General features: G+C 44.5%; 1 protein-coding gene across 1 annotated transcript in view; it reads left to right on the top strand.

Annotated features, from left to right (window-relative positions):
- cdh6 (cadherin 6) overlaps positions 1-16,247 on the top strand; it is an 85,190-nt gene that overhangs the window by 27,956 nt on the left and 40,987 nt on the right. Inside the window, exon 2 of the mRNA XM_084057514.1 lies at positions 4,127-4,522. Coding sequence (XP_083913640.1) covers positions 4,283-4,522 — 240 coding nt within the window. The 5' untranslated portion in view covers positions 4,127-4,282. The remainder of the gene's footprint in view (positions 1-4,126; positions 4,523-16,247) is intronic.

Raw genomic sequence — 16,247 nt, 5'->3', positions numbered from 1 at the left:
CACCTACATGACACGCTAAAAATAAGGAGGCTAGGTTGAAAGTGGTTAAAAATTGAAACACAAGTCACATATTAACCAGTGTGAGCACCCACTGAGCAAAACATCATACACACGGTAAAAATCCTCTGTGCTAATTTAAGATTGTGGTGTGTGCACTTAGAATCCTCAAGCCATTACATTTGTATGGAAAGTACTTTGGGATGAAAAAAAATAACATAAAAAATGGGTGCTGTTTTTCTGGGTCTAGAAAGGCACTGACAGAGGCCTGTGTGGGAAGATAAAAGCACACTTCCTTTCAGTGGGGTAATTGCCGCATAAGTGTCCCTTCCAGGTCTTTAAGTGATGTGACTGTGCATGGATTTATCGATCAACAGTAGTGCCTTTTTTTTTTAAGTGCACAAAGGCAGTTTTAGAAAAGGGTTTTTCAGATGCGAGGCACCGATAAGTAAGTCAGCAGTCAATCTTATTTTTTTGAGGAAGAGGTTTGTGCTTTGGGTGCCTCGCATATGCAGAAAAGAAAAAAAGTTACTGTTAGTTCCATAGTCATAGAACTATTGTGCTGCCACTGCAGTGTAGGGTTAGGTGCACCGCAAAGTCAGATAATTCACTAATGCTTAATATGGCGTTGCACTCCAAAAACAGCCGATCTGCAAGCTCACAAAGCGACACGTCGTACGCAAAAGTACAAGTCACATGAACCCTAGCATCCCTATTCTGGGCATGATAATAGGCAAATACACTATGAAAATAGCAGCAGATCTACAAACACACTCCACGGACACAGTATACTCCTTCTGCTTGTGAGAACCAAAAGCAATTAGGACTACATGCTTTGTACATGAACAGGTGAAGCTTTCAAAGTTATGAACCTTTATTGATTTCACTTCTTAAACCACGTCCAATGGTGAACATAGATGTATATATAATTGACAGGAAGGAGACAAGAGGAGATGGCTTTCCAAGCCTTCAGACATGGATCAATTGAAAACGCATATATTAATTAATCTTCTATTCATCACACGCACGCACACACGCGCACACACACACACACACACACACACGCGCGCGCACACACACGCACACACACACACACACATGCAGTCTACGAGCTCAACTCCTAGAGAAATGCTGAAGATTACGCAGCACTTATCCTTGCAGTTTTTCTCTGACACACTCTGATGTCTTTTGTCTGCCATATCTGCTAGCATTGTGAGACTTGCGGTGGCCTTTTCCAGTCTTTTATGTCCTTGATGTGTTAATATGATATTATGGAGTGTCTTCTTCCTAACCAGCACCACAAAGGATTTCAGGTCCAGATGCGCGTGCGCGCGCGCGCGCGTGTGTGTGTGTGTGTGTGTGTGTGTGCGCGTGCGCGCACACACGCGCGTACATGTGTGTACATGTGTGTGTTCAGCCCTAGACAAGCTGTCCTATTTGTCAGCCAAAATAATGCATCTGTTATCTCTGTACACGCAGACATACTCGATCGTGTATGTGTGTCATACCCCCCACATACACACATTTATCACACACAGCTCGTAGTTTTTGTTTAGTTCAGTTTTTTGTCTTTTTCTTATTTCTTTTCCCTAATCATTGGGATGCTAGCCTGAAAGTTTCAACTGCTAGTCAGAACTAATTCATCACTGTGTCTGGCTTTGTTTACTTGCGGCGACATGGTATGTTTTCAGAAAAGAGATAGAAAACAGGAAAATAGGGAGCACAAATACAATTCACAGACGTGATGACATGATTACAAACTAGAAAGCGGCCCTTAGTGGAATGCAGATCTCCGCCAGGAATGGTGGCCTACCCAGGGCTGTGTAATGTCGCTTTCACTGCATAGTATCTATAGTATCAGCTCCATCCTCCTTCTTTGCCTTTCCATTAAGCCAAAGTACTTGGCAATTGAGGCAGAAAGTGACATTGCCAGGAATGGACGTGTGGCATTGCGTCAACCCACAAAGCATGCATTTAGTATTGTGGGTAAAATAGCTGCTTATGTCATGGCAGGATTGGTTTGATTAGAATCTGTATTAGGCATAGGTATAGATGTGTTGATAATGTGTTTTTAGATTATGTGTTGTAATAATGGAATGTAAAGCTCTCGCTCTCTCTCTCTCTGTGTGTGTGTGTGTGTGTGTGTGTGTGTGTGTGTGTGTGTGTGTGTGTGTCTGACTGAGGAATAGTAAAACTTGTATTGAATCACACATGCTCTGAAGTACAGCCCATGCACCGGATGGACATGTACTCTCTGGCCTGGAGGGACGGTGGGCCTAATGTAGCCTAATGCGTTCACAAAGATCTGAAACAACATTGTTGTCATTGGTGGATTGGAAAAATATTCAGAGAGTGACATCTTTGGCCTACAACTGGCTGGCAGCGTGCACAACAAGTTTGGTATACTCATCGGTCCAGTGGTTTGTGAGATTAGCTCACAAACCACTGGACCACCACTGTGTATGTGTACACACACACACACACGCACGCACGCACACACACACACACACACACACATACATAGGGGGGAACATAATCTGTGTCCTTGGCCTGGTGGAAATAATGTGTGTGTGTGTGTGTGTGTGTGTGTGTGTGTGTGTTTGTGTGTGTGTGTGTGTGTGTGTGTGTGTGTGTGTGTGTGTGTGTGTGTGTGTGTGTGTGTGTGTGTGTGTGTGTGTTGAATCACAAGACCCTTTATTCAACGAGCAGCTTCTGTCTGACACTCTCTGGTTGCCGCCTTTGCTCTGACACCTCCCCCTGACTTATGGTTAGTGCCAGTAAGAAGAAGAGAAAAAAGGGAGAGAGAGAGAGAGAGAGAGAGAGAGAGAGAGAGAAGAGTGCATTCCATGGTGTTGGACTGATTAAAACATTGGCATCAGGATAATAGTGCCTGCCTCCTTCCCACTGTTCCTTGTCTCTGAATGCTCTCCTCTCTGCAGTGTCTGGCACTACTACCCAGAGAGACTCTTCAAAGCAGTTTAATCACATGAACTCTATAGTGTCCCTATTCTGGGGGCGTTTTTGCAAGACCTCAAACCCCGGTGTAACAGAGAGGTCCTCTGTTACTTGCCATTTGCACATGTACATTGTAACCTTTATTTATGGATGGATTAATTGCATAGCATATGGTCACTTTAGTATTTGCACGGCATAATTTGCACATTGTAGTTTGCACAGAAAGGAATGCAGTCATTTTATGGTGGATTACATTTAACTGAACATTTGAGTTGTGTCCTGTCCAGCTGAGCTGGCCACTCAGCTAACTAGTCCACCTATGGAGACAACATGTTTGGTGATATCTGGCAAGTGCAATTGGTGTAATATGAGTGCAATAGAGACTAAGTGGAATGTGTGAGAGGTGCAATATTGGGTAATGCTGAGTAATGATTGAAAGCTTAACATGTACCAAAGTGGGCTGTTCTGTTTGCCAGTGTAATTGGGCTGGACCAAGTCTGAAGGGCAGAGGGGGGTTATAATGTGTATTTGGAATTGTGAGGGATCTTGTGTAAGTTGTAGTATGAGAATCATTAGTGGTGTAGTCATGGAGTTTTAAGATATTTTATGAGTTAATGTTATACGTATTTCTGTATGTATATATTTCTGTATTTGTATATCTGTTTATCTACCCCTTGACATGGTGGAGTCTTAATTGCCTCAGCTGCTCAGCTGAGTATAAACTGCTGCCAGTAACAAGCCTATTCAGTTAGAGGTAGAATGAAAGCCAGGCAACACCATGTCTGTCACCTGTATTGGAGCTCCTGTATTGTCTTGTTTGATGTCGGTGAATAAACACACCTTTTGGTTGCACTTTGCAAACGCCTCTGTACTGCTTCCAGCCGCAAAAGGGCTCATTCTCACACCCGGAGATTGTAAAAAATGGGTTCAGTTCCAGTTCAGGAGCTGTAACCTAAAGAAATAAGTAAAATTATAATAACAAGACATGACTCAGTCATGTATAGCAGCTTACTTGAGAAAGTGCCGAGAAAGTGTTGACTAGACTCAGTCTCTTCTTAGACCAGCGTGCTTTGCAAGCTGGTAGAAACTACTAAACAAATACACTTCGACCTCAGAAAAACCTGCCGACCCAACCCTAGTAGTGACTTACCTTTCTGCCTCATTCTGCCCACAGGTACCACAACCCCCCACCGACCCCCAGCCAATGAAAACATAAGAGGAATATGATCGTTGGACCCGTCTCCCAATCCAGCGCCATCATAGTCCGTCTGGGGAGATAGAGCGAGAACACAGTCCCTGCAGGCTGTGCTTGACTTCACCTACAGGAGTCATGAGGACTAGCTTGTTAGGCCTACTATGGGCCTACATGTGCTTATCCACGGATGCCATGTCCCTAATTAGACCACCATCACGGACAGGTGTGGAGACGAGCGACGAGAGAGACGGTGACAAAGTGGAGCCGGCTGTCGTAGGGGGGAAGCTACTGAAGAGAGTGAGGAGAGGATGGATGTGGAACCAGTTTTTCCTCCAGGAAGAGTTCACCGGCACAGAGAACCAGTACATTGGCAAGGTAAGAGGCTCTGACCATGAAAGCATCATTTTTGATTTAGCCATATTTTGTACTTTAGCTATTCAAAAATAGCAGATCTACAAGCTCATAGCGCGTCACTTCGTGCCGCGCTATGAGCTTGTAGATCTGCTATTTTTTGCAAATCTTAAAAAAAAAATGCAAATCTTTGAATATTATTTTTTAAAGCAAAACTTTTTTTACTCAAAATTTTGCTTCTGGGTGTCCCTGGAACACATATATTTGGAGATGGGGGTCCGCGCCCAAATGCATATAATTTTGGGGGTCCTTGACATGAAATAGTCCTGACAGTTTTTCAGAAAACTGTTAGGATTTATAGAAGACATTGTGGAATCGTCCTCAGGTCTTAATGGGTTAAACCCTCTATTCTCAGTAAAACTGACCTGAGTTACAATTATACACCAAATCTCTTCGTCGGAAAAGCCGATCCACAAGCTCACAACGCATCGCAACACGACGGGCTGTGAGCTTATAGATTTGCTCTTTGGCAAATATGTTCCCTCCAGAATTGGCATGCATGGGGTTCAAGGGGTTAAGCCTGATTCATACTATCCTAGACGTACGATGGTGTCCCGCACAGAAAATAGCAGATCTTCACATGAGATACCATGTCACGATGGAGTATGAAATCATGCCTCACACACTGCATATCCACTCCCTTTTTATAATAGTTTTTCTGTGACTGCTTGTATTGTTGGAGATAAGAGTCCTCCTCCTCCTCCTCCTCCTCCTCCTCCTCCTCCTCCAGCATTATTATACTGTATTTGACATAGTGTTAGACAGTTTCTTCTCATGTAGCACGTTATCAAACTCCAAACACGATACAAAGCCAGTTAAGCCGCCCTACTGAGCAAGCTCATTTTAAAATGGAGGTTCATCAAACAGTGTGATATTCATTTCTCCTTTTTTTGTCTGTTCTTTTAATGAACGGGATAGAAAAGAAAATCTGTCAGCTTTTGTCCTTCATGTAAAATCATGTCAAAACCAGCGGGCAACCAGGGTGGCTCATCGCCGACCTCATTAACCTCTGATGGTTAACCAACCTACGTGCACACGCATGCACGTGCACGCACGGACACGCACGTGTGACAGCCTCATTGCACTAGTTTTACATTGCCTTGAAGCTCAACTAGCAGTGACTGTTGCAAAAAGCACCCAGCTTAAATGATGATCCAATTAAAGTGGACTTAATGCTGGATTGCACTGCAAGATACACTAAGAAAACATGATTTCATTGATTTTGTTTGCTAAAAGAAATGGGGAAGGATGGGAATGGATAGGATAGGATAAGACTTTATAAATCCCCCAAGGGTGGAAATTCGTGGTGGCGCAGCAGCACAGAATAATATGACTAAAAATTCTAAAAGTGCATAGTAGACAATAAATATACAAAGTAAGTACAGCACTAAACCATGAAATAATGCATGGATACACCAAAGACAATACACACTCCCATGCGAGCACATACTCGCTCGCAAAAGTACACCCATCCACCCGCACACAAAAACACAATACAAACAGCACCCCAAAGCATACAGCAATACACCATGCTCGCTTTCAGCCGACACACACACACACACACACACACACACACACACACACACACACACACACACACACACACACACACACACACACACACACACACACACACACACACACATACAACGCACTCCCAAAGCAAATCCACTCACCACACACTCACACACACACTGGTTTGTTTATCTGTTGGTTTATCAGTCCACAAAAGAGGGCAGAGGGCGCCCGAGCAGTCCATAACACGGGTGGGGTGGGGGTGGGTGGGGGTCCCAGAAACAGTACGGTCTGATCAGGAGCAACTGGAGGTGAGGAGCACCCTGGTCCTTCAACCAGTTTATATGCTCCATGTAATCACAACCTTACCTCTTTCCAAAACTGACTCGAGATTGGTGTCGCACGTCATCCTCACTGTTTCACTTCCTGTGTCTCGCCACTGTGCCTGTCATAGACCCCCAGAAATGTACAAAAAAATTTATAATCTTATAGAAAATAAATAAATAAAACCACCGCTGTAGAAGGTCTTCCCAAACTGTCAGCGTGGCAGGCTGCAAATCTAAAATTATTCCACTGTGTGATGGTTGTACACTTGGCACTGTAAAGCCGTCTGGAGTTTTTGGTTCGTCACATTTTTTATTGTGATTTTCCCAATGGGGTGTCATTGTCATACACAAACAGCGAAAGAGACTTCAAACGGCGCAGGAAAAGCAGATGCCCTGCAAGCATCAGCATGTAGCCTTCCCTTCCCTCAGTGCTTGTGACAGCAGAAAACAAGTGATTGGATAAATGCTGAAATACAAGAATACATCAGCCGACAGCACATTTCGCTATACAGCTTCATCAGGACTGCTCAGCGTTGTGGAACATTTACATTTGAGGCGTTAACTTGACTCATTTATCCAAAACGGTTTATAGTGAGTGAGAGAGATGGGGGGGGGGGGGGTCCAGTGCTTCACTCAAAGACATCTGGACCAGTCTGAACGCGAGGCCATTGGGAATAGATTATTTGTATCGTGTGATGACTAGAAACTACACTATTATCTCCATGGAATATATGCAACTATGCTACAACTTTGTTACCCATTTAGAACATGACGGTACCAATATAGGGTGCCATGCCATTAGCCCGACGGCTTTACTTATGGCCATAGCCTACATGCTAATAATGTTTGTTAGATAGCATGTTGTTCAGGTAGATGCTAGATTTGATGTTTACCTGGTATCCAAGTTACTTTGTAGCATTGATTCTTTTTGTACCTTTCCCCTGTCGTTTGTTGACTAGGATTCATGCCACTTACTTTCAAGTGTAAGTCTGGATAAGCATGTCTGCTAAATGCCTACATTGTAAATTGTCAGAGTTGCAGTGTGGAGAAACAGGAAAGAGAAGGCTGAGAGAAAGAGGTTGAAGTGTGAAACAGGACATGAGCTTAGTATTATGGATATGTGTTTGCTTTTACAGCAACCAGCTGAGCCACCGGCTCACATCAGCTGGCTGATGTTAACTCTCCAACCTGGAAAACAGATCATTAAACACGAGCTGCGACTCAGCTGACTTGTATGCAGTGCCTCTGTTTACGGACTTCAAAACAACACCAAAAAGGAAATGGGTGTGTTTGCTTACTAGTACCATGAAAAGATGATAATGAAGTGCCGGCTTTTTTACCTCCTGCCGGCAGCCAGCAGCAAAGAGAATCAGGAGGAGCGCTGCTCCGGCGGCAGCAGTTGTGACACCTCAGTGAAGTGCACACAGACATATTAGTATAGGCTACGTCTGGCACCGAGCGTGTGATGTCATGTGTGATATGGGAATATAGTTTGCTGTGGCACTCCAGGCGCCCCGGAGCTGTTGTGTTGCTTCATATGACTCCTGGTTTCAGCACATCAGTTATATGAGAGAGAAACAGAGACGCCTTTGAGACAAACAAGAGTCCTTGACAGAGACAAGCAGAGTGAGAGAGAGAGAGAGAGAGAGAAAACAAGGGCGAGCAGGGCCACCCCATCCTTCCCTGCCGGGTTATTCAAGGTTTTCCAGATGCCTGCGAGTTGACGGCTTTGCTTTCAACTGCGGGGGTCCAGTGTGCGCTAGTGATATTGTGCGAGGAGAGACAGACGCAGCGGGGAGAGAGGGATACAGAAGGTACTCCATGAACAGCCCTGTTCTTCTGTATGTGAGAAAACCCTCCGTGAGAGTGACCGGAGGGCTTTTGTCATTTTGCTTTTGGTTGGATGTGCCATGACTTGAGGTGTTGTTGGCGAGCCAGCAGGGGGCTCGGTGTGTTTGTGATCTAGGCAGGAGAGATTCCGGATGCAGGCGTTGCCTCACAGGCCCGCAGGATTTCTCAGCGGCACGGCACTCACATTGGATCACACAGCACACGGCTGGATGCTGAAGGCAGCGGGGACCAGACAGTGGGAAGAAGATGGGGAGAGAGAGAGAGAGAGATGGAAAGGCAGAGGAGAAGATGATAGATAGTGAGGGATGGAGAGAGAATGAGGGAGGGAGATAAAAGGGCGAGGAAGAAAGAAGAAACAAGGGCAGGGGAGAAACAAGTGAGAACGTGACGAGAGCTCAGGGAGGAATCTCTAAATAGGCGAGGAGGAGTGGAGAAAACAAGGGAGAAAGATAGAGGGAGAACAGTTAGACGCAAGAAAGACATGAAGACAGATGGAGCGAGATGAGGACAGGTTGAGAATTGAAACACGTGGAAAACAAGGGAGCAGTTAAAGAAAGAAAGATGATACAAACAATGAGAAGAGAGCAGAGAGGAAGTGGGGGAGGGAGGGGGCAGAAATTGAAAACTACTATGAGAGAGAAAGTTAAGGCACAACTTGAACTCAAGACAGAGAGAGAGGCAGACCAAGAGAGAATGCAAACAATTCAATTCACCAACCAAATTGCAACTGTTTAGACAAGAAAGGTTTTTAGGCAAAATACTGAGTCCAACTCTTCTCTAAGAAGAAGGCATCAAGGAACATGTTGTGGCTGTTGGGCAGAAACATTATGTCCAAAACTGTTACTTTTCAAAAAATGGGGAAAAAAAGTAGTTATTATTTAGTCACAAGCTCTTGTTAATACTTTTCATTGGTTAAATATTTACAAAACACACACACAGACACTTTCAACCTGGCGTCCGCATTTTGGACATTCATAGGTCTAAATAAAAAATAAGCAGATGCACAAGCTCACAAGGCAACTCATTGTGACGCATTGTGAGCTTGTAGACTGGTTATTACCAGCTTGCAAAGCACGCTGGTCTAAGAAGAGACTGAGTCTAGTCAACACTTTCTCAACACTTTTTCATCATTGGCTGTCTTTTAAGCCAATGGGGATACTTTCCCATACTTTCCCATCTTGTCCTCCCAAGCTATGGTACTGCCTCTATGGCAGTGTTGCCAGATTATGTGAGAGAAATAAGCAACAGGTCTAAGCCAATGGGGAGCCACTAGCAGTGTTGCCAGATTCTGCGAGACAAATCAGAGAAAACAGAAAGCAAGCTGGTATACATGACTGAGTCATGTCTTGTTTAAGAACATTTTTGTGCCCAACACTGTCATACTTAAGTTAAGGAGAACAGGGCATACCAATAATAAATAAGATAGACCATAGGCAGGAGGTGAGATGCGAGATCTTATATGATCAATAGGAACACGTTTCTGGAGTTGCATCAGGAGAAGCAGTGTAAACATGCAAGCTGAAGTACTGTTTTGAATGAATTAAAGAGGGCTTTGGGACTGTGGGAAATGATGTCAGAAACTGCATAGCCCTCAATACTTTGACAGTGTTGATGTTTAGCCAAGCAGCCAGCGTACTTGCAGCTTATGACCTTAGAGAAAACAAACGCCCCATTGACTGATGTTGAATATGGATAAATATTAACCCGGCATCCAGCTTTTGTCTATTCTGTTTTTTTTAACTCTTGCCTAAGGGCACTGGTACCATTGCTCTAGTGTTGTGTAGCCAGACAATCAGGGATCTCTGCTTACTGATACATCTGGGGAAATCAAGGGCCGCACTAAAATGTTTGGTTCATTGCATTGGTTCCGTAAGGCAGGTTTTTGTTTTTATTTCCAACTCCTGGTTTCCACCCAGTTTTAGCCCATATAATTGTATTTTGATGTCACCAGACATATCAGTAGGCAAAGATCTCTTATCGTCTGGCTATGTGAGACTAGCATTGTTCAGCCAGAGCTGATCTCTGTTGAATAAAGCAAGGCAACATTTGAATATGTCAGCACAGCTAAAAAGTGACGAAAAAGTGTCCGGGCAAGGAGGGGACAGGGGAGCTCTCAATAATGCAAGTCAGGGGAGCAGCTGCAGTGTGTTTGTAGGCATGAGAAACCGCCTGTCCGTGTAATGGGGTGGTCAGATACTTAATTCCATCCTCAAATGGCAACAAAACAAAGCTATTTGATGCAGGTATTGTAGAGCCTTTCCTCTCCTGTCATTGGTGGAGCAGCACTAGCAGCAGCAATATTGTCTTTCAGGAAAAGCCACGCAATATAAAATATTTAGCAATGCTTGTACCATCTATTTCTGCCTCACAACTGAACCGGGTTGTTTTGCGTTTCATGCTTCCGTCTGTAGTCTCGAAGCATTGTATAATAGCCTACAAAATGTGACCCCCTTTGCCATCGGATTAATTTGTTATTTGGTTTTCAACTCAGCCGGGCTGTGCAACACATGTATGTTGTATGCTTAGTGCTAGTGACCGCGCCTTATGGGTTAATGGAGGTAGAGCAATTAAAAGGCAAGAGAGGGAAGTAATTAAGTCAGTTCCTATACCTCTTCCCTGAACCTCGCTTTGAAACATGAAGAGTAGAAAGCTATTGATGTATGGTCTCAAAATTCCTCCCTTCCAAGATGCATCCTGCCACTTCTGAGAAAATATGAAAATAATAATTTGAAATATGCTATAATGTAGCAGTTTGTGTTGTAATACACAGACTGCAGTATACACCTGTGCCTCCTAAACGTTGACATTGTGCTACAGAAGGGCAAGCAGGGACTTGCCACGGTTGCCCGACTGCCCGTGGCAAGTAAATAAAACGTTTGGGCAGGTGGAGTTTGCTTTCCGGTTGCCCGATGGGCAGGTTCGTTTGAGTGGGTATTTCTGTCTTTAGTTTGCTATAAACTCAACGCAAGAGTTTGGATTTTTTTATTTTTTTTTAGTGTGGATTTTTTTTAATAAGTCATATTGTAGAGGTATTGAGAAATGTTGCATAAATATTGAGTTATGTTCATATCTCACAGCCCCAGAATTAGCAAGTAAAGTAAAAAAAAGAAAAGAAAAAGTGTTCAAATTAACGGTAATTCCAATTTTAACTATCACGATTTACTTGTTGGACAAGTGGGCATGACCTTTGGGCAAGTAGAACATGACCTTTACTTGCCCGATGGGCAAGTGCCTCTGAGACCTTACTGTCAACCCCTGGGACAAGCAAAATAGTTTTTTCTAAAAATACAACATAAAGATTCCTTTTTGAATTTTGAATGCCATAGCAGCGTGACGAAAGGGGGGGGGGGGGGGGGGTACTTCCCATGGGGAACTGTCCCCATTCCTACACCGTGGCGCCGAGCAGGCTCGGGAGATAATATGGCCCTGTGGAACACCTCAGAGAGTGACTCTGAGGGGGACGCAGAGGGAGGAGATGTTGTGGAAGAAGGGGACTGTAGTAGGGAGGTGAGTCGGAGAGGATGAGGAGGGGGATATACAGGGGGAGGAGGTGTTGTGGTGGAAGGAAGGGGACCGTAGGGAGACGAGTCTGAGAGGATGAGGAGGCCTTGAGCATATACTGACGCAATGGAGCCGCATCAGTGAAATCAGGACAAGAAACCCCTCTCCAATTATGATTATTTTGAATAATCAACTTGAAGTTAACATGTGTTTTTATAATTAAAGCTAAATGCAACCTGTTAATCGAGATTAATCACAGGTTTATTCCCGATCTTAACCCAAGACCTGAGACCGATTCTACAAAATGTCTTCTAAACAGTTTAAAAAAGAAAAACCTATGTTGCTGTCAGTGGTTCTCAAACTTTTTCATGTCAAGGACCCCAAAATGATATGTATTTGGCCACGGAACCCCATCTAAAAATATATTTTTTCCCAGGGACCCCCAGAAGCAAAGATTTGAGTTACAAATGTTCGCTTTAAAAATATATATATTCAAAGATTTGCACACATTTTAACAATTTCTCAATAATAGTAGATATACAAGCTCACCGCACGTCACTTCGTGCCACGCTGCGAGCTTGTACATCTGCTATTTTTGAACATTTTGAAAAAAAAAACTTGAAAGTGTGAGAACTACCGGTCTGGTTTAGAAAGGCATTTGTAGAATCGGCCTCTGGTCTTGATGGTTAAACTGTTGCACTTTGAGGTTTCATGGTATTCCATCTCCTACTAGGGCTACCCTATACCGCTAGAATAGTAAATGTGGGATGCTGTGAGAAATGTCTGAGCGTCCCTGTCTGTCGCTCAGCCAGTGAGCACTCTAACCGCATAATAACATAATCAAGGTCTTGGATTTGAAACCTGCTCATGACAGGTGTCACATGTCAGTCATCCATCTCTCTCTCTCTCCCTCTCTCTCCTCACTCCTCTCTCTCTCTCTCCTCTCTCTCTCTCTCTCTCTCTCTCTCTCTCTCTCTCTCTCTCTCTCTCTCTCTCTCTCTCTCTCTCTCTCTCTTTCCACTACATGTTCCCCGGGCTCTATGTATGGCCCGCTTACAACCCTAACACTAACACTAACCCCTAAGGTAAGCGGGGAACATAGTGATGACCCCATTGAAACTCCTTATAGCGGTTGTGTTGTCAGGCAATGGTTTCTGTTTGTGTCTGACATGTTGTCCACCAGACAACCAACACATGAGTACTACCATGACTCAAGTACTGTACTTAAGTACAATTGTGAGGTATTTTTTACTTTACTGGAGTATTTCCAATGTACAATACGTTTAATTCTACTCCACTACAATTATTTGAAAACTTCAGTTACTAGTTACTTTGTAGATTGTAGATATATACATTTTGGCCATTTGAAAATAGCCAATCTATAAGCTCACAATGCGTCGCGATGCGACGCATTGTGAGCTTATAGATTGGCTATTTTCAAAAGATTTCTCCTTGAAAACTTGTGAAATGGGACATTCTGCATAATGAGCACTTTGTACTTTTGGTACTTTAAGTACATTTTGATACCAATACGTTTGTACTTTTACTCAAGTCAATTTTGAATTCCGGACTTGCAACAGAGTATTTCTACATTGCAGTATTGATACTTTTACTTAAGTAAAACATTTGAGTACTTTTTCCACCACTGTCCAAAACCCCATTCCACCGTAACTCATGGGAACCCATGACGAAAAGACATCGTCCCTGCAGCAGCACTCAATGCCAGTGATGTTGATGTCAGGGCTCTGGGGGTGACCTGTCTGTATGCTGTGACTGTCCCATGAACCTGCAGACATCCAAATGGCTCTTAATCACCCAAGTAGTTCTTCTGCAAACCTATTTTCCCCAAAAGGCACAGGAAGCTTTGCACTCACGCTTTGGCACAGCTACATGAAAAAAATATGTAACCACGGTTAACCCATTGAGACCTGAAGCCGATTCTATACGTCTCCTAAATCTCAACAGTATTCTCAAAAACGTATGTTTCTATATCAGTGGTGCTCAATCTTTTTCATGTCAAGGACCCCCAAAATTATATGTATTTGGCCGCGGACCCCCATCAAAATATTTTGTTCCAGGGACCCCAAGAAACAAAGATTTTAGTTAAAAATGTCCGCTTTAAAAATATATATATTCAAAGATTTGCACACATTTTCACGATTTTTCAAAAATAGCAGATCTACAAGCTCATAGCGCAACACTCTATTCAAAAATAGCCCAAAGTGTAAAATAATGCTTTTTAGCTCAAATCTAAAAATGACACAGTTCCAGGTCTCAATGGGTTAAGGAAGGGGCCAACGTGTCATTTTATTAATTTTTCAAAGACACGGCGACGTGTCTTGAGCGCTCGGGAGTAGAGCGCTGAGCTGCCGGTGGATTCGGTGCCCCCCCCCCCCCATCCAGACTGTCGAGGAAGAAGAAGCACAGTGCTGTGTGATTCACCTTGTCACAGGGAAGCCTAATAATGCCAGCAGCCCTGACATGCTCACCGCCTGCTAACGAGATTCACACTGTCACACCACCACTCCAACCCCCAAGGATGTACCCTGCTCCCCATATACCCCTGGGAGAGACAGACGGAGAGACAGAGAGAGAGAGAGGTGGAAAAGAAAAGAAAAGAAAAGAGAAGAAGAGAAAAATGGACGAGGGAAGGAGGGACACGGAGAGCGAGAGAATGCAAGGTGGGGAGGGGGAGAGACGGAGAGCGAGGGACAAGCCAAAAAAAAGGGAAAAACAGAAATAGAGAGGGGGGAAAAGGGGCAGCTGCTCCGAGAAATGGGAAAGATTGATGCCGGATTTGTTTTGTTTGTGTGGGTGTGTGAGTGTGTATTTGTGTGCAAGTAAATACCTCACGTTTGTGAGGTATTGTCATGCGTATTCATGCATACTTCATGCTTTCCACATGGGTATAGGGTCTGAAAAATAACATTAACGACAATTCTATTAGACGTTTGAGCGTCACGTACACACACACAGGCACGCACACACGCACGCACGCACGCACGCACGCGCGCGCTGCGCGCACACACACACACACACACACGAACACACACACATATCTCTTGTCTCCCCTCTGCTTGCACTCCTTCCATCCATCCTCCTATCCTCTCTCTCTCTCTCTCTCTCTCTCTCTCTCTCTCTCTCTCTCTCTCTCTCTCTCTCTCTCTCTCTCTCTCTGAAAGGTGTGAGGGCTAATGCATGTTTCATGGGGTTTCATGATGAGTGCAGTAAGTAAGTGCAGGCCTGGAGGTATGAGGCAGGGATGAGAGCCGAACGCAGCGTACCGCAGGCACTATGCCACTTCAGGTGGAGAAAGACTGAAAGAAAGGGGGAAGGGAGGGGGAAGGGAGGGGGGGGTGCAGAAAGAGAGAAATGACAGGGGGAGAGACAGCAGTGAGCGAAGTGGGGTGGGGGCGGGTGGAAGCAGCAAATCGCGGGGAAGTAAAGGCGAGAAAAGACAGAGAGGGAGGGAATGAAAGAGCAATAGAGCGGCTGGGTAGGTTATTGCTGCAGGGAGTGTCAGGTTTTATGAGAGAGAGAGAGAGAGAGAGAGAGAGAGAGAGAGAGAGAGAGAGAGAGAGACGTGAGGGATGGCAGGTGTGTGTGCCGCAGGTATTATGGTAAAGCGAGGTGATCTCCGCCGACAGCTCCAAGAAGCTCCCATCTACAGATGTTAAATCCTCCTGGCGGAGCAGCCCCACTCTGGCCCCTCTCCTCTCTCATCCCTCGCTCTCTTGGCTTCTTCCGGAGCCCCTGGCCCCCATCCCCCCCCGACCCCCTCCTGCTATTCACATATGGCTTTTGTTGTTGTTTCTGCCACTGCTGCTGCTGTTGTTGTTGTTGTTGTTGTTGTTGAACTTTCATGTTGAGGAGAGTCTTTCATTCATACATTTCCTTTAGCTTTTTCCCTCTGTTCTGTTTCTTTTTGCACCTTTCCTTCACCGTTTCGCCATTAACTCTCTTCTCGCTGCTCTTTCCCCTTGTGTTCTCTCTCTCTCTCTCTCTCTCTCTCTCTTTCTCTCTCTCTCTCTCTGTCTCTCTCTCTCTCTCTCTCTCTCTCTCTCTCTCTCTCTCTCTCTCTCTCTCTCTCTCGTTTTCCACCACCCGCCTCTCCCCCCGTTTCCTCCACTCGTTCTTTCGTTTTGCTTTCCTCCCACCGTCTGTCCGTCGGTGTCTCACTCCGAGCTGCCTGCGGTGCGTTGTGAGGTCTGAATGTGCTGCTACAAAGGGGAAGGGCTTTGCCAAAGTAGTAAGCAGAGGGTGTTGTGGTGGAAGCACAAGTGTAGGTCTATTCGTCTAGCTGCTATTCTCTAACCAGCAGCCGAGGGAACGCTCAGATTGATTGCCTGGATTCAAACACTGAAGTACCAGAAGACATAGATAGATTTGTATATGTAACCAGCCAGCCAACCAGTCAGATAGATAATTGAATTGATGAATTGATAAATTGATAAATTGATAAAAAAATGCACACAAAATCAAAAGGGTACATATTT

This window comes from Gymnoscopelus microlampas (assembly GCF_963454915.1).
Source record: "Gymnoscopelus microlampas genome assembly, chromosome: 5".
Classification (NCBI taxonomy): domain Eukaryota; kingdom Metazoa; phylum Chordata; class Actinopteri; order Myctophiformes; family Myctophidae; genus Gymnoscopelus; species Gymnoscopelus microlampas.
This window is presented reverse-complemented; position numbering and strand designations above follow the sequence as displayed.